The following is a 20,142-nucleotide window of genomic DNA, read 5'->3' as shown; positions in this document are numbered from 1 at the left end:
CATTCTGCTGAGAATGAATGAATGATCCATGTCCTGGAATCTCACTGAGCGGGGAATGCTTGCGAACGTAGCAAAAATAGGGTTTTCATTTGGATTTGTAAGATGTTGTTTTTACTTGTCACAAAAAGACGTTTCCAACATATTCAGACAATTCTTCACTGTCTGCGAAGATCTTTGGAAAACTTTTACGAAAAACTCAAAATTAACAAAATTCTCAATTTCACATGCTTTTGTCACTCAGTGAGATACAGGGAACTTTTCATTTATGAATTTATTTAAATTTCCACTTCATAAAAGATGATGCTGACACTGGCAAATCCTTACACTTTTTCATTTTTAAAGATAAAATAAGAAAACTAATTAAAATAAAAATTAAGAAATGATCTTGAAATTTTGGATTTTTTTTTAATTTATAGTAGAAAACCATAGGGAACAATGTACTTGCTTGTTTAAATGTTTAAAATCAAAAGTAAATTTGTAAAATGTTGGCTCTAATATTTTCTCTTTTACTGCAAATTAATATCGGCTTGAAATATCGGCCTCCTTGACCACTAAAGTATATCGGCCCTGAAAAAAACAAACAAATCGGTCTATCACTAGTTTGCACCTTTATCCGCAACTGCTAATTAATTCTCACTTTGTATCACTTTATGTTACCTTTTATGGTATGTTAAATCTAAATAAAAATGATGTTATCCGCATCAGTCAAATATATCGGTTTAAAAACACATTACAGTTAAAATACGAATATACCACTAAGGCTGTTTTTCTTTTTGCTTATGTGAATCATCATGACGATACTAATTAAGTATTAAGTTTTTGGTCATTGACCTCATCAAAAAAACATTTCTATTTCCTACACAAAGCATCCAGATGGTTTCAGATGGTTACAAATATTACAAAATGTCTGCTGTAACAAGGTCAATTAAACAGCATCTGCGGCAGAAGGTGTTTCTAAGAGCAACAGAACATTTAGATAATAATTGCTGCTGGCAGAACAAAGTTACGAAAAACAACAGAAAACCATAATTTTCTGAAGCTTTTTCAGTTCGAGACCCAATTTTGTTCATCACCAGGAACCCCCCCTCCTAAAATAAAAAAATATGATCAGGCTTTTGCATGGAGCAGTTAGGACCCAAGTGGCGTCCGTGGCTCAAGGTTTAGAGACGGTCGCTTAGTAACCAGATGGTCGGCTGTTCGATCCCCGCTCTCCCCAAGTCATGTGTTGTCGTGTTCTTGGGCAAGGCACCTCACACACATTGCCTCCAGTGCTACTCACACTGGTGTATGGAAGGTGTGAATGTTTGTCATAGGTCACATGGGAAATGTCTGCCTGCTTATTATTTTTGCATTTTTTCCAATGACTGACTTTGGGATTCTATTCATTAAAAGCACCCACTCAGTGACATTGTGAAATTGAGATTGAATGGTCGTCTGGCTCTCAATCTGCCATGTGACTGACTGGCAACAAGTCCAAGGTAAAGTCTGCCTTTAGCCCAGAATCAGCTGTTCCTCGTAAATTCCGAATAGCATGAGCATTATAGAAAATGGATGGATGGAAGAGTTAAAAAATAAGATATTTTGTGATGTTCGTGTGTCAGTAAGCCAATTATTTAGCATCATCTTCATTATTCGCTGCTTTTCCAGGACCTGTATTACTTCACCTCTGGATTTTTCATCACTACAGGAAAGCTCTTGGTTTTTTTCTATTGGCTTTGTTGTATATTTTCCCACTGTTAACTTCTTAATCTTTGCCAATGTCACGGCCTCATGCTGTTATTCAGCCTGAGGAGCTGCCGCAAAGACGGCAGGCATCGACGGTCTGCTTACTGAAGTTTATTTAGCCTCATTTACAATGATCACTGGAGTCTCTTGGCTGTGGGGCACAATGGCTTGAGACCAAACAGACTGTACATACACAGTCAGTAGTGAGCTCATCTCCCATTGAAAACAGCCTAATACGCACACGCACACACTGTAGTCAGATAATTCAAAGCCAAATTTTGCTTTGAATTTGTAGCTATTTTTGTCTGTTTTTCACAACTGGAGGTGCAAGGCTAATAATTGCCTTTACCCACTGGGACTCCGCAGTCCGCACACAATCATTCAATCTTTATCTCGATATCTCTTGGCAATTCTGGGCTCATCACACATTTGTCGTCACGTTTTGCTCACAGACTTTTTTTGCTTCGGCTTAATCTGAATTAGTAATATCCATTCTGTGACTGCATTTTTCCTATGAATTCCAGCAAAATAGCTTCTCCAAGAATCATTGACTTCTCTGTATGTGTAACTGATTGTTTTGTGTACATGCAACCTAACTCCACACTTGCACGTTTACCCTTCTGAAAGAGCAAGATAAGAGGGTCTTGGGTATTGAGTCGTTTTTTATGATGTAGCCAACAAGCCATTAAAATCAGAGTGGTAAACAGTGCCTAAAGAATATCAGTAGGCTATAAAGCCAAGGTACATGACACCAAAATACAATATTTGTTCTCATTCCAGCTCTGTTCTAAACAGCGAAACCGTATGCTCATTGTTTTTATCCTATCTGTCTTCTCTTATCAGTTTCTCCCTTGCTAATTCTTTTAGCTCCGTGCGCTGCGGATCAAAGATGGTTATGCCAGAATGTATTGTATTATGAAGCAGACAGAGTTAGAGAGGGTCGACTGCAGGGAGAGGAACTGATTAGAAATGGGAGCAGACGGATATATATTCAGAGAGACAGTAGGTTAATGAATCAGAGAAATAGCTGATGAAATCGAAAACAAGAATGGCGGAAAAGGAAAATGTCACGTCCAATCAGGCTGAGTGGCAATTTGGAAGTTGCAATGCTTTGTTTTTCCAGTCATTTGTGCCAAACTGGAGGGGTAACACAAAGGGCTTACTTATTAGGTGCCAACATGGTTACTGCGGTATCCAGTGACTCATTCCTGTAACCTACAGTACTTAATCAAGTGGACAGGTTCGGTAAGCACCTGAAAACTGACCTTGGGTGAACTTTATTGTGTCTTTAAACTCGCCCCTCTTCTGTTTGTCTCCATTGTGTCCTCAAGTAGTCGCTCAGTGCCAGTTTGACTCTCTGCCTTTCTGCATTGGCCGTGATAATGGCTTCCTGCTATTTGCAATCCTGCCTTTACCTCCCATCCCTGGATAATGCATTGCAATCACAAACTCACAAATCTGTTGGGCAAACTGATATAAAAGAACCCAGAATGCAAGCAGCCTAGAATACTGATTTTGGTATTTGTCTTGTTCACAGTACAATCGTTATCTCCTGCCAAGGACTCTTCAAACCTCTTGTCCATGCATCCGGCTTGAAGCCCTTTTCAGGGCAACTCTCCAAAGATTGCAGATGGGATGGAAAACAAAAAAAAGAGAATGGCAGATATATAAGAATGCCGTGACTGAAGTTAAAGCCAAATACTACAATATGTATGAGTAAGGAGATAAGAGTTCATCAGAGATAACGTGTAGAATAATCAATTACTAGTAATTATTTCTAGGCACACTGTTCACAAAGAAGGGATAACAATTCTGATCCACTTGTCATCATGGCAACAGCCAACAACAGATTTCCATTTTGGCGAGTGAGCGATGGAGACTGTTGGACTGTGTGCATTCTGCCGCATTCAAACGGTAAAAGTAATGGACATCGTACAACAGATTGCTGCAGTTGGTCACAGGTGGCGCCAGCGAAGGCAAGCAAAAACGGTGTGTTCCTGAGAGCATATGGTCACCTACAGAACAATATGCCTACCGCATAACATTATGGCTTTTTATGTTCATGCGTCATGCAGTACAGAATATAGGACGACCTATTGCCATTGTTGTTAAAAAAATAATAATAAGTCATATTATCTGCTACTGAGGAGTAAGAATTCTCTTTATAAAGAAAGACGAGTACTGAATTGTATGTGGTTGGGATAATATATTAGGCCTTCACCTGCTGTATTTCCCAATGATGTTTGTAATATAACAAAAAGGAAATCCAAAGTCCTCACTGACCGAAAGAAATGCAAGCCTTCTTGCAGTGAGTTAGACATCTGCATCACACTGTATAACATTTACAGAGACCGAACAGGTTAAGCATCTGATACCCCCAAATAGGTCACTGAGCTGTTACTATGGAAACATCAGAAAAGTTTTGTGAATCTTCATCGAGATGTCCAAAGGTGGAAGGGTTGAGAGATTTTATGTGCCCCACATCATTTTCAAAACAGAATGATGCTCTAAGCCAGAGCATGACTATGGGCGCATAATTACATTTCCACTAGTGTTGTCATGATACCAAAATTTTGACTTCGATACTATATCTGCATAAAATATCTCGATACCGGTACTGAAACGGTACCTCGACAAAAATCTAAAACATCAGCAAAAGCAGCAAAATTAAAACTAACAAAAGAACTTCAAATTATCTATATTTTTTAAAATTCAAAATATTAGGATGTATACACGTTAATTTATGTACATACTGTACTGTATATATGTATGTGCTTTCACATTGCATGCCATATTCTTGAAGTACTGTATTTGACTGCATTTGATGTCATCCGTTTTAAATATTGGTAATACAGTGGCGCTCCCATGACTCAATGTAACGTTGCTTGAGTGTGCAAGCGTGTCTCTGCTCTTCTCCATTAAACTCCCAACAAATGTGTCATCAAATACTACAAACTGGGAACAGAATTATTCACACTTGATTTATTTTTTAAAAGAAGTGTCAAAAAATGCGTCACAACCTGTCACTCTGTCAGTCACCTGGGCTTTTTCTACGTATTACTGTGATTTCCTACTGTGTGCCTGTTCATTGAACGCACCTTGAATCTATTGCAGAGCCAGGGGTGATTGTTGCTTTTTCTTCTGCTTCTCCGCAAAAAAACATTTGCACTTGTTACTTACTTACTTACTGCTGTCTCGTATTATTTTTTTTAAGAAGTGTTAAAAAAAAACAACTGATACAGAGTCGTATTTGATGCCAAAACATCGAGGTACGGTACTGGTACCGGGATCCCGTGCAACACTAATTTCCACAGTTGAAATTCATGAACGTGTTGAATGTTAAATATGACTTTTTTTTTGCTATACCAAGAAATGTGACAGTCACGGAACCTGTCCTTGTGTACATTTATTGCACACCGGCCATGTCATGGGTACTCTAATAAAAACAATTACTTGGTAGTTACATTAACTGGTAATGATCTTGGGGAATTAAAGCGTCATTATTCTTTCACTATTTGTTCATTCAGTCACTGGTAGGCCTACTGGAGTCACTGTAGTGGCATACAAATTACAAATTGTTCAACAGTATTACAAATGGTCAAAATGACTCCATTTATCAACAATAAAATGTTTTTTTTTTAATTCATGCATTATTTAACAATCCATCACACAGATAGTTAGAAAAGCAGTATGTGTTACATTAAAAAAAAATCACAGACATCCAATGGAAAAACACTTTTTAAAGGGGAAGTCAAACCCCTCAAAAGATATTGCCAATAATATGCTTTGCAACCCCACTAGTCTAAATACGGTAATCTGTTGCGTTAGTGGATTATAAATTAAGCAGCAAAATCCATCAGTTTTTATCAATATCAGAAGGCGGCCATTTTGCCACTTGCAGTCAAGTGAAAATAGTTGCTCAGTTCACAGGTAAAAACCAATCACAGATCAGCTTCAAAAAGCAGGTGAGCTGCGATTGGTCGTAGTCAGAGCCCTGAGCAACTGTGATGTCATCTTCAGTCGACAGCAAGTGGCAAAATGGCCGCTGCCTGAGATGGATGAAAACGGCTGGAGTTTGCTCTCATATTCCACAAATCTAATGTTAATCAGAATGCCATGTTTAGACTAGTGAGGTCACATAACATGATAAGAATTGTTTAATGTTGATTTTCCCTTTAAATGAAAGCAACACAGACTTAATGCGCTGGTAGCTACACCCTGAGCTGTCACCTTTTGTTGTGTACAGGGGTTTGTGTATCCTAGTGATCATAGAAACTAAGTTGTCAGGGGCTTTTTGCCCCTGGGAGGGCCACCCAGGCAAACAGATTTTAGGTAAGCACAACACAGACCCCCCACGATGATTAAAACAAATAGACGTTTTTCTTTGCCCGGACATGGGTTACCAGGTTTGCCCTCTTGAGCCAGGATCACAATGAACGGTCTAAGACCAGACCATCTGTACATGTAGACTGTACATGTGCTTTGTTTGTTTTGGAGAAGGCATTCAAGCGTGTCCCTGGTGTGTTCTGTGGGTATTGGACCTTTTAATACAGACTGCTCAGTCCCTGTACGACTGGTGAGTTTGGTCCGGATTTCCAGCAGCAAGTCGGACTCCAGTGAGGGTTGGATTCCAGCAAAGTTATCCTTTTGCCACTTATTCAGTTCATAACTTTTATGGACAACATTTCTACGCACAGCAAAGGCTTTGAAGTGGTCTGGTTTGGTGGCTTGCTTAAATATTGCATCTCTGCTTTTTGCTGATGATGTGGTCCGGTTGTCTCCATCAAGCCGTGATCTTCAATTCTCACTGGATTCCAGATCAGGGATGGCATACTGTCCCAAATGGAGGAGTGCAAGTATCTTAGGGTCTCGTTCACAAGGGAAGAGGGTAGAATGCAGTGGAAGATCGACAGGTGGATTGTGCAAGTGTCTGCAGTGATGCGAAATCTGCATCGATTTGTCGATGTGAAGAAAGAGCTGAGCCGAAAGGTGAACTCTCAATTTACCAGTCGATCTCCCAATTTTTCAATTTGCCGGTTGAGGTCTCATCCTTAGCTATGGTCACGAGCTGTGGGTCAAGACCAAAATAACGAGATCACGGATACAATGCCCAAAATGAATTTCCTCCATTGGGTGCCCGGTCTCTCCCTTGGAGATACGGTGGAGAAGCTCAGTCATCCAGGAAGAGCTCAGAGTAGAGCTCCCCCGCATTGAGATGAGTCAGATGAGGTGGCTCGGGCATCCGATTAGGATGCCTCCTACATGATTTCTTAGTGAAGGGGTATGTCACACCAGGAGGAGGCCCTGGGGACCACCCAGGATACACAAGAATTACCAAGGAGAAGAGATGGAGAAGTGCTTGGGGAGAAGTCTGGGTTTCCCTGCTGAAGCAAGTGCCTTTGTAACCCAATCACGGATAAGTGAAATAATTTAGATGGATGGATGGATTATTGAAAGACCAAAGGGTTTAATTATCTGCTACATTTTCATGATGACTGATTGATTTTAATAATAACACTTAAGGCACTTCATCATGGTAATGACCAAGTCCACCTTTCCCCTTATATATAAGATGAAAGGTGGACTGGACTTTCTATAGTAAGGCTAGAGACACATGGATGGTAGGGCTGTGCAATTAATCAAAATTCAATTACAATTTCAATTATTACATTCCAAGATAACAAAATCAGCATAATCGGAAAAGAAAGATTATTGATAAAAAAAATTGAGTTGTTTAAATTTATACATTTGCACATTTTTTTAATTTTAAAATAACAAATTTAATCCAAAAGGAACGTTCATAATTATAGTGTTTCAAATAATTTTATTTGTCTAATTATTTTTTACGTTTAAACATTTTCTTGTTTTGTACCAAAATTAAACATTTTCTTGTTTTGTACCAAAAATAAATGATCGTACTAATCGTGATTTAAATCATCACCAAAATAATCGTGATAATTTTTTTTCATAATCGAGCAGCCCTAACGGATGGTATTATTTTTTTCCCCAAGTTTTTGAAGAAGCTGTTTTGTTGTAATCACATGTACTTTTTGCGAAAGAAAATTACCAAGTAAGTTAAGAACAATTAAGAACACTTCATTTAACAACAGGGGATGCGACTGCTTACAATTCAGTACCACCAACAAGTCCACTGATTTCATTCATTAGATTTTACAGAGATGCATTAATCACCGAGTAATTCATCAAGGGACTGGATTTTCCTCCATCAACCTTGCAGCTACTGATTAGTCTCCAAGGGCGACAAGTGATTCATTAGTCAAACTCAGATCAACAGGCGGTGACTGATACCAGTATCCTTTAAGGTGTATTGACCTGCCTCCAAGTGTCGTGGTCACACTTGACATTTTAATTTGAATTATATAATTTGACCTCGCGCGGGCACATATAAACACAACGGAATGCAGAGTGATGAGCTGAATCTAGAGCGGCGAGAGTGGATGCGGTTGCATTTCTAAAGATAACATCGTTGTTATCCAGGACACAGAAAAATGGCTTCAATAATCAGTTTGCTATGAAATGAAGCAAAGCTTAAAGTTGCTTTATAGTTACTACATTTTCTGCCTTAACTTTGTAAGTGTGGCAATGTGAGATTTGAGTTTCAGTTTTCAATGAAAAAAAAAGTCCTGCTACAACTGCTTTAATGTATTTGGGGTTAGTAATTGGCTCTTTAAATAGTGGCAGGTGTTTGAATGTGATGTGGTTCATTCTGAACACAGCCACATCCCATTTATAAGAGAATGGGCACACTTGTGCAACAACATCATTTTAGTTGTTTATTTTTAATTTCCCTCTTGGAACATGTTTTTAATAAGTTGTACAGGCAAAAGACACATAAACGGTTGAAAAGGTTTTGAAATGGATTTATCTTGGCCTCATTTTTTACATCAGAAAAACCTGGTATTTGAACAGGGATGTGTAGACTTTTTATATTTACTGTAGATTGTGAACAGGACCCAGTAATTTCAGCTGCTACACAGCAAAAAGAAGCAGATTCCTTGATTTACCGGTTTATTTAAACACTATTTAACCAACATTTTTGATAGGTTTGGCTCTGTTGAACACAAGGACGCCAACATTTTCCAAATTGTGCCTTGTATCACAAAGACTTTTATGCTCTCAACGGCTGTGGGTTGGCAGGAAAAATTGTCCCACACCAGCTGGGTGAAAATTAACTTCACGAGAAGCAATGCAGGCCCCGAAATGCACCAATTGTTCCCAAATTGTCAGATTGATTTCCTTTATTCAGTTGCTGTCTAATAGTTCTCCTGTCCATTACTCTCCAGAGGACTGTTTGCATGAGAGTAACTGCACGGTGGAATTGTGAGAGTGCCAATAACGGAGCGGTCATAGCAGCTATGCAGCAAGGGAGCCATTGTAGTGCTGCAGCAGAATGGAAAAATCAAACAAGATTGAACATTTCTTTCTGCGCGTTGGTATAGAATTTTGCTTTATCCTCTCAGCAAAAATGCTACTCTGGATTTCTACTACGTAAGAAATAAAATTGTAGTTGTCGCACGAGCAACACATCACAAGCCGCCAATAAATATTTTCCCCTTGTAAAACTGTTTGGTTGTTGACCAAACGACATCCATCTTTTTGATGTTTCACTGGATGTAGGCTCCTCATAGGTAGTGAATGAGGCCTCTCATTTGCTAAGGGGACTCAAAATACTCAATGGTGAAAAATTGAGGGACAAAACAAAATTTGATAATTTTTCATACTTGCATCTAACAATGTAGATTTGCTAGATATATTGTTAATTTGACCTTTTTGAAAGCATCAAAAGTTAACCTTCAAAATTAAAGGGGGAGTTTGCAGTGTTAAAATTGCTTGCAAGATTGAACAAATCCATCTTCTTCACAGGTAAGTAAAAACTAGATAATGTTCTGTATCATAATGAATAACTAACGAACTTGCAGCATTATAGCTATAGTTGTAGCGTTATTTGAGGGACACAATGGGGCCAGAGAGAGTTCTTTTTACTCATATACTAATGTCAGGTGGCAGGTCATACAAATAGTTTTAACAAATATGACAAAAGTGTTTGCCTTTTCTTACATTGTAAAGTCCCACTCTAAGTACAAATCTTACAGTATATTTAAAAAAAGCTTTCAAGCGACCCATGAAATTATTTAAAAAATAATCATAACACAGTAATATAGCAGTGATTGGAATTCCCATAATGGCAATTTATAATTCATAGTCAATATAATTACAACAAAGATTGCATTGGACAGGTTGTTGGCTCCTGGCCTCGAGCCTTTGGAAAAAATGGTTTTGAACGAATAATTGCATCTCATATCAATGTGGCAAAAACAATATAATTTAATTCAAATTATGCAACGAACCATGTACAACATGTTATTTTGGCATCACCTGCCAATGGTTGGTCGGAAGTCTTGGTATGTGATTAAATTCTTGGTCCCTGGCAATAAAATAACATCAGGTTTATTTTTGTCTTTAGTTTCCCCAAGAATCCTCTGTCCACAATTTACAGTCATTTAAGAATATTCTTATTAGGCACCTCATTTGAAAGAAGCTGGCCTAGATAAATGTAAATATGCACACGTCTTTCCGCTTTTGCGTTGAAGATTCACACCAACCAAGCTTCGTTCTGCCGCTCAAAGAGGTGCAATCCAATCAGTCCTGTCATGTGTGGGTGTGTCACAGAGTATGAGCAAGTGTTTGAAATAAGTGAGTTTAGTCAAGAGTTACTCGAGGTCTAAGAGCATTACACACTTCAGTGTGATTGATATAGTAGACTTGACTGTGTTGCAATTGTAAGCCTGTAAGCACCACATAACTGAATCAGCTTTTGGTGCAGGCACGCACAAGCACACATGCACGCATACTTCAAGACGGGAGTTTTTTTTTTTTTTTATAGCATAATGTAAACTGTACTAGATTGACATGACATTTGGTGCTAAATAAACATACTGATCACAAAGTCACAATTAAGCTTCAAGAACTTGAAAGGCATTGAGGAATAGTGGAGCTGTGTATATAGTTGGACAGAATTGTAAATTTAATTTAAGCCATGTTCAATTCAAATCAAGAACAGTAAATGTGCATTTGTTGACTAACAAAAACTTGCTCTTGCTTAAAATAAATAAACCTTTGCCTGACCATAGAAGTGTGCTATTTTTTTTAATATACATTATTCAGGAAAATAAAGTTATGCTACACATTACATGTAAACAGTGCGCTAAATTAAGTGATGTATTGGTTTTATGGCAAAAACTGATATTTTTGACTATGTTACATGCAGTTCATGATTTATTTATTTATTTTTTGTAAGCATGTTTTTTAATGGTTGTACAACCTGAAATAATCCCTTTTGGATTTAGCCACTAGATTACATACAATTGACCAAATAAATAAAACAAAGCACAAATGTAGTTTTGTAATAATTTATGTTTAAATATCGACTGTCATTTGTTTGCAGTGTATTGTGGATTGGTGAGATACAGATAAATTAATGGCTTACATATTTATTTTTATATGAAGTGTGTTAAACACACTATAAAATGTAAAAACTATACTTATATATAATATATATTGCTATTCCATTCTATTGTGTGCAGACTATAATAGTACAGGCCGTGTCCATGTTTTGTATTAGGCCACAATATATCCTTATGTAAAACCTGCCTTTTTTATTTGAGAATGTATACTGAAAATAAAAAAATATAGCATATTTGAAAGTGTCTACAAATGTAGAAAGTTATAATTCAGTTTATATGAAAAACTCACCCTGGTCTAGAGACCTGGCCGAAGCCCAGCTTTTGAAGTAGTCATCCTGAATGGAAACACAAGATGAGAAATTGAATTGTCAGAACATTGCGTTGAACGTGTCTTTAGAATTTTGCAAACCAACTAACAGTGCATCCTCTAAAGCAGACTTCAGAATCCTATAGCCCAAGATGGGCTTGTTTGGAAACTACAAAGATTGTTAAGATTACAGAGTCTCTTGCTACTGTAAAATAATGAGGGGAAAAAAACAACAAAAAACAATATTCAATTTTGAACACAAAGAACCTGGCCAAGAAATAGGGGTGGGTAAAACTATCAATTCATGAGTGCATTGTAATGCTTCCCCTCACAATTCAGTATTGATTCAGCAACTTCCCTTCACAATTCCACATTGATTCAGCAAATCATCTGAATCAATTCCACTCTTGGGTAGTGGGGGACACTTTGCATGTGATTCGCCTTGCATGGATAAAAAACGCATTCGACCAAGCAACAACATTGTGACAAAAGTAAACAGTAGCATCCTGAAGAGAGCCCCTTCTACTTTACGGTAACTGTAAGCAGTGGTGTCAAAGTCCGGTCCTTGAGGGCCTGAGTCCTGCATGCTTTAGAGGTTTCCCACATTCAACACAGCTGATTCATATTTAAGCTCATCAGCAAGCTTTTTAGGAGCCTGATAATGATCCTGATCATCGAATCAGGTGTGTTAGGCTGCGTTCACACTAGGGTTGGGTATTGCCAACAACCTCACGATAGGATACAGGGGTCATGATATGATACGTATCGCGATACATATGTACCCCAATACATGATTTTCAAGGGGATATATATGCCAATATTTTCCATAAATTTACTTGCATTTTTACTGTAAACGTCATATGCAGAGCAAGGAGCCGTTTTCACAGACACCCAGGGAAAATTTATGAATAGGCATGAGCCGATACGAGTAAAAATATCAAAGAATTAAAATTACAGCTTTAAAATGTGCGTATTTGAAATATTTGGGGAAACAGCATTTTTTCATGTAACACATTCTATTTAGTTTTTAAACAAAATAAAGAAACATTCATACATTTAGAAACATGTACCGTGTTAAGTTTATAAGTAAATGAATGTTTATTTTTCCTCTGTTTTAATTTTTCTTAGCAAGACACAGTATACAATCAATGATGGGCTATTTTTAAAACAGACTTCACACGTACACTTTTTTCTTTTTTAAATAAGTAGGCTACAATGCAAACTACAAGCACCCGAGGCACTCCGCCGCTTGAATAATCTAGTAAACTTCTTAATGCACAGCGCTACCAACAATATTGATATATTTTTTATTAACGTTAAAAATAAGTCCATGCCTACTAGTACGCTGGGAGAAGAGCAAAAACCTCGATTAAAAATTAAAGAAACTTCTGTGTTTGATGACAAAAACAGATAAATGAAATAAAACTCCAGTTCATTCGATGGTGAGTTTGATAATCGCCATATGATGGACAGAATACAAACTCTTTTTCTCTTCTCATTTGTGTATATACACTTTTAATATTTTGCCTTAGAAGCAGGCTGAAGCTGTTTCAGACAACTTTACCAGCCCATACACGCTCGCAGGATGGTGTCTGCATCTAAAGTAGACGATGAAGCGGAGGTGTGCGTCAAGTCTATGTTGGTGTCACAAAGTGCATCAGACAGAGAAAACCTGCCTGATTTTGAAAGTAAGAACTCTAACTTCATCTGCATATAAGGGAAAGAGCGCTAATGAGAGGACAATGAAATTAATCTAAAGTGCAAATGAGATGAAACATACTTTGAGTCTCATTCAGTGGTAGCCTCATTTCTTTTTTCTTTGTTTCAAATCATTCACCCACAATCACAATTAATTATTCATGCCTATCAAACAGGATGTCAGGAAAATCTTTTGATTAGAGTTTAAACTGAGCCCTTCCCTCTTTCAACAAAAAAGTGAGGATTTTCAAAATACATACAAGTCTTGAGTCTGATTTTATTCTTGTGTTTATTTATTTATTCCTAACTACAAAATAATAATTGCTTTTACAGTGAAGCAGAACAAAGGAATACATTATATCAGGGTTCTACTGCTTGAAAAATAGCTTAGGGTTAAAATGAGGCTTGTGAAGCACTTTGAGACTCTTTTGTGATTAAAAGTAACATCTTTTCTCAAAGTTACCATGACGTTAGCAAACTTGCATTGTTTTATTTTCAGAGGACTGTTGCTCAAGATTACTGACTGTTGCAGTGGCAGTAGCCGTGTGGAAATGGTGGATTCAGCAAAGTTATTTTTAGTGTCATTAAGGGTTTTATTTTAATACTTTACAAGGTACACACACTGACCAGAGAAAGATTTCTGCACGTAACGATGCAATAAAAGAATTGTTAAGATGTGTTGGAAGAGTTGGAAACTTTTTAATTGTAAAGTCCACAGATTTTATAGCTTGGCATTTGAGCAATGTTTTTATAACTCTGATAAAGTATTACCTTTCTGCTCCACAAATTCAACACCTTTTGGGATGAGAGAAACCAAATGAGCCAGGCTTCAAAACCCTTTCAAATGTTGACTGACCTCGTTAATGCAGCTGATCAGTAAATCTCATCACATCCCACAAATGTTATGATCCAAACCGCTGAAGTCAGGCATAGCGAAATAAATGTTCCCTCCATTAAGAACTAATATGAGAATTTACGTGATTAGAAAAATGTGCGTCTGACAGACAGCTGATGACCCTTCATAAAAATGCTTAACGCAAAATGCTTTGAAGCTGAACTATTTCACTCTAATGGTTGAAGCTGAATCTGCTTTGCGCTCAAATGACCAACACCTCTCCAATTCCACTGCAATGCCTTTTAGTAAGTGCTGGAAAAACACTGTAGGGCCTGCTATGTTTCAACATACATATGCATTACGACATTACTAACATAACGGAGCAACTTACCTCTGCTTCCTTTAAATGATTGCAGAGGAATAGATGGGAGAGAGAAAAGAAAAAGAAAGGTCAGTGATAATGGCAGAGGATGTGATGTCTGATATAGTTCATCATTCTGGGTATTGCATTTGACAAGTGATTGATTCCTTCATTTTATAATAAATCAGAAGGTTGCGGAATAGCATAGAGGACTTGGACTTAGACACATTTGCACTTATGGCCTTATTTTATGTAACATGCAATTTGAACTGTAATTGTAGAGGTTTGGAGAGGAGAGCAGCACAAAGGCAAAGAAAGAGGAGCGAAACATGGGGAGGAAGACAGAGACATTATGCCGCCTTCTATGCTGATGGTGTTGTCCATATGGGATGTGAGTCATTGGTCAGATGATTGTGCTAGAATGTGTATGACTACAGGCTTTGGTTTTGGGTCATCTTCCTCCTGGAACCCATATGCTCCAGTTCAAATTCACCATCTTGCCAAAAATGATCAAAATCCCCATTAGTCTTAACCCTAGTCAGGAAATATTAGCTACAGTATTATACATTTTCTAATTTTTTGGCTGTATAAGGATTTGTATAGAGAAACTATGGATGTAGTGGCAAAAACATAGTTCTTGGCAACCTTCGATCTCGTGAGATCATACAAGTAGAACCGGACATCCAGAAAAAAATAAAATAAATAACACAACATTATGACAAAATGGCCGCCATAAAAACAACTGCGATCCTTACACAATACAAAAATCTCTCACCGCCTAACTGTGGAAGTGGAAATAAACTAAAGACTTTCAGTTAATAACCTTGAAGAAGTGGACAGCTTGCCTTAATTTTGCTAAAATTGCATATATTTTGCCTAACAGCATGGATTGAGGTTAGCATTATGAGAGTTAGCGGTCATTCCGGAAATAAAAGAATCCACTTTTTCTGACGTAGCCTATATGCTAAATACACTCAACAATGTACGTGACAAAATCCCTCATTTCTGTCTTCTGCTCTTTTTCGCAACTGAACGTGTATAAATGAAACTACTTTGTGATCATATGGAATGGAGTTATTTTGTGATTAACGTATAATTAAATCTGTGAGGAGTCTGGACATGAATACATAATAAGGAAAATGAGTCCCAATGTTGTTTATCTCTTCCACTACTGTTTCTGCAACGTCTCTACTTGGGCATTTGCAGGTTCTCTTAAAATATCCAGTCTCAAAGATGGCCTTTCCTTTCCCATGACCCCTATTCATATTTCAACGTGCCCATCCCAAAAACATTAAATGGCCATCTCACTTGCCGCGACACAACCACAATGTCATGCAAACCCTTCAAAGTGACTACAAGGGGACAAAACTAGCCTGTTATTAAACTAGTCTTTGATAAAGACGTTTGCTCCCAATAAAGGAGCTCATTTTGACAAATGTTCATTTTAAGTTTCAATTCATCTGTGTAATGATTTTTGGTAAATACATAAATGGAAGTAGTAATGCATCTCCGTGTTTCAATTAAAATTTTATTTAAAATGCATTACAGCATCTGTTATCTGAAATTAGGACTCTGTTGTAAAACTCTACATGGTTGATTTTATTTAGCAGTGTCTCTATTGTAATTATGACTAATTGACTGCATGGTTAGGCCCAAGCTCCTTTGCAACACAGTGTGCAGATCCATTAAATATTGAAGTTTCCAGTAATGATCCCCTTTTGACTTTTGTACCCGGTAATATGTTTAGTAAAGCCCAAATGACAAAGTGTGACTTCAAGTGAGAAGTCAAGATTTACCAAAATTATATAAATAGCAAGTGATGTATTCAGTTTAAAAGACATGGGTTCATGGTGGAAGGCAAGACAGTTCATTGAATAAACTACACAGTATAACCACTGTATTTTTTGGACTATAAGTTGAGCTCTACTGTTTGTAGTCTCGGTTTTTGTAAAACACATTTCCCAAGCAACTTTTTTTTTTTGCTTCTTCATAATTTTGACTGCTACGATTTATACTCCGGAGCAACAAACAATCCGAAAAGAAGAGAGAAAGGACCAGACCACACTGCTAACCAAGAAGGGTCAAAGACTCCTTTTTTACCTCTCAAAAATGAGGAGAAGCATCACTGTATGATATGAAAGCTGGACTAGCTCCTGCCGAAAGACTCTGCAAGGCATAGTGATTACAGCCAGCAATAGCATTGGTGCCCTGCCTCACGGACATTTTCAACATCCACAGAGCCATCAGATGTTCAGGTAGTACCTGCCGCCCCTCACACTCCCACTTCAATCTCCTCTTCAGGAAGAAGGTACTGAGCCCCAGGCCTATTTCACAACAAACAGCTTCATAAATCAGGCTGTCAGGATGCTGAACTATGTACACTACCGCCCTGCTCTTCCCCTTGCCCCTGGACTAAAACCCATCCACTTGCAAAAAAAAAAAGAAAAAAAAAAGAAGACTTTTGCACAAAGTGGAGACGACATACATAGCATAGGCTGAGTTACAAAAAATTGGTGCTAGACAAATAGCATTTCAATTATCTGTATGTTCTGTGCCTTATAGTGAACTGACATAAAAACCTTTGAGTCTTGAATTTGATTCCAAAAGTAAGATATACTGTAAAATCCCACAAAATTACAATGCACAGTATGAGCAGCCGTTTTTTTTTTTACTTTTCAAATCATGTCACGTGCAACAGCGCTTTACAAGTCAAATAAAAGTCTCTGCTAGAGGTGACGGGACTCAAAAGTTTCATAAGATCATGCCACACATAATCATAATCTTTCATAAGGAGTGTTTAATGTGGAAACTCATTAATTGTCACATTATTTGCAGATTACTTTGCTCAGCCATTTAATAGTGTGACTTTGAAGGCGTTACACATAGTTATCATTTTTGCTGGTGCTCAAACCCAGCATAAGGTCATGTGGGGTATTCGTAAAGTTTTTTATTTTTTATTTTAACCAAGGATTAGAGTCTAAGTCCTACCCTTCAACAGATAAGTACTCTGTTAATATGGAAGCAACTGTCTCAAGTGTGCTAGTGTTTAACATGCAAGCATTCTCAAGGACATTTTAATATGGTCTAATAGTATAATTTAAGTCTAATTTAAACTTTCACATTCCAGTCCCTATAATACAACAGTAACAAACCCATAATGCAAACGACGTAAACATCCAACAGCACTGCGTCTCTGCATGTCTTAAAGAAAGTGATTTCATGTTCCACATGAATTTTCATATAACATCTTAAATCCAGAAGCACTCTTTACACAGCCTGATCAATTTAGGATTTATCCGCCTTATTACAAGTTGCTCTATTGCATAATGGGGAGAATTAAATCACACTGCCAATACACCACGATCAGAGGTAGTATCAAAACCTTAACAGAGTTGAGCCGACGTGCAATCGGTGACTGTTGGGATGGTGAGTAAAGAGTGTCAAGTTTCAGTCTGGACACAAAATATTGTATACATCACAACAGCTGCTGTCACCGTGCATCTGAGTCTGATTCTAGGATGCCAGCTCACTGTGTAAAAGTGGCAAAACCAAAAGGTGGCTTATTGCCAGAGGCAGAAGGAGTACCATGTTGCTGGCTGCTCTGAGGTCAGTCTGGAATTGCCGCCAGCATTATCAACTGGAGGAAAAAACAAAAAAACACTGCATGTCAAGAGATTAACTTGACAAACTAAAAACCTGTTACCCGCTACCCTCGCTTGTAGGGAAAAATAGTGTCTTAGCTAGTGGAGTGTGACGAGTGTCCTTGATTTTCATATCTGCGAGGTGAGCTCTTTCCAAGTATGTAGCCCTTAAGACAGAAGATGATAAATTGACTCTGCAGCTCCTGATGCCACTGTTAACAGTCCCAGTTCTGGCAATGCTGCTATAAAGCTGTTGCGGTCTCCTTTCACTGATAGTGAAAAGAATTAGGCCCCATCTACCTTTTCAGTCGCATGTGATGTAATATCATCATCTATAGAGATAGATACATGACATAGATATGGGAAATTATAAATAGTTAGACCCCATCGATATAGTGTATCGAATATTAGACTCCCCAGATGGATTAGCATTTTTTTGGGTAACTTTTCAGAGCTCCAAATTGTTTTTTGTGAGTTAGTTTTAAAGGGGAACTCAACCTTAAAACATTTCTTGACAATAATATTAGCGTTGTTCCGATACCGTTGTTTGGCTCCCAATACAGATTCCGATACCCAGTTTTGCAGTATCGGCCGATAGCAACTATTTTCACTCGACAGCAAGTGGCAAAATGGCCACCTTCCGATATTGCTAAAAACTGCTGGATTTTACTGCTTAACTCATATTCCACTAACGCATAGAACATATTATTGTGAAGAATGTTTGGGGTGTTGATTACCCGTTTAAAGTGTGATTGATTAATTGGGCTGATTATAGCGTATCACCAATGAATCGGTATCTGTCAACATACCCGATACGAAAAGATACACCATACAGTCTACAGTCCTTATGCTGACAACCCGTCTTTTTATTAGCCCCTGATTACGACATCGGCCTTGAAAATCCTACATCAAACAGGCTCTAGTTAGTTTCCTGAAGTGTGTTGAAGGGAGAAACAAATAATCAGGTTCCTATTTTGGTAGACTGGAGCCTGTGCGCTTGGCGTAAAAACAGGCACATCTCCTTTTTCATGTTGGGGCAAGTCTAGTTTAGCGTATTTATAAATTTGGTAGACGCGCTATGCCTGCTAGGCGTTCCAGCAGGAACTGTCGGAATCAGTATGAATACTTGCCTCTCAGAATTTACTGTAGGTCAGCAATGCAAATGATAATCCGTTCTTAATTGCCTTATGGATACATTTGAAATAAAATAAAGAATAAATGTAAATGAATTTCAGAGTGATTCTGTATTTCAATTCTCCCTTAAAAAGTGCAGCATACATTTGTGCACATAGAGTACGACTCCTTTGTATACTCTGAAATGTTTACGATCGTATCAATCAGCATCCCTCTGCTCTTGTGAGCATCCCGCTGTGATCGTGCCACCATGGCTGCAGGCCAAGAGTTAAGCCAATCAAACAGACTTTCTTATCCAACTGCTCCACTGGGGAAACAAGGAAAGAGCTCAGGAGGATGAAGAGATAAATATGCTTTCTGTTCTGCAAGAGTGTTAGTCTTCTCTTGTTTAATTCTCCTTTTCCCTCCCCACTTTCATTTTGTGCACATTTTCCCTACCTCAGTGTGCCTGCGATGTCTTCGTGCCCAATCATATGCATATCTGCTCTTCAATTCCCTTTATACTTACTAGTCTTCATTTGCTTTACTCGTATCTGACATTTTTTGCTAACCTTTTTCTTGTCTGTTTACTGAGTGACTGACGCTAGTATGATATTAGAAGCGGCATGTGTGTTGGCTTGTACATCTTTACACAGGTATGTACCTATCTGTAAAGGCCAAACTAGAGGCAAATCAAATAAATACATGCTAAATATTCAAACCGAGTCCACGAAACATTCCACAGAGTAATCAAGAATTAAAAATGGTGGTGGTTAGCCTTTGGAGAAATAGGCTATTGTTCTCAGCGGGTGGGGTTTTCTGGAAAATCTTTGGGAAGTAAATGCTTAGGTCAGCTATAATCCCATTTGGACTATACTCTAGCATTTTACTGGTCCGTCAGTAAAAGTATTGCTATATTGCAGAAGCTGACATTGTGCTTCATTGTCACATGTTAATAGAGAAATGTAGATGAGTAT

At 37.9% G+C, this 20,142-nt stretch overlaps 1 protein-coding gene across 2 annotated transcripts in view; it reads right to left on the bottom strand.

Annotated features, from left to right (window-relative positions):
• The window catches only part of spock1 (SPARC (osteonectin), cwcv and kazal like domains proteoglycan 1), an 82,880-nt gene that overhangs the window by 34,954 nt on the left and 27,784 nt on the right, over nucleotides 1-20,142 (bottom strand). For both annotated transcript variants that reach the window (XM_077578645.1, XM_077578646.1), the window contains exon 3: nucleotides 11,500-11,545. In XM_077578645.1, the coding sequence (XP_077434771.1) occupies nucleotides 11,500-11,545 (46 nt within the window). The remainder of the gene's footprint in view (nucleotides 1-11,499; nucleotides 11,546-20,142) is intronic.

This window comes from Vanacampus margaritifer, chromosome 10 (assembly GCF_051991255.1).
Source record: "Vanacampus margaritifer isolate UIUO_Vmar chromosome 10, RoL_Vmar_1.0, whole genome shotgun sequence".
Lineage (NCBI taxonomy): Eukaryota > Metazoa > Chordata > Actinopteri > Syngnathiformes > Syngnathidae > Vanacampus > Vanacampus margaritifer.
The sequence above is the reverse complement of the archived record's forward strand: the minus strand, read 5'-3'. Positions and strand labels throughout refer to the sequence as shown.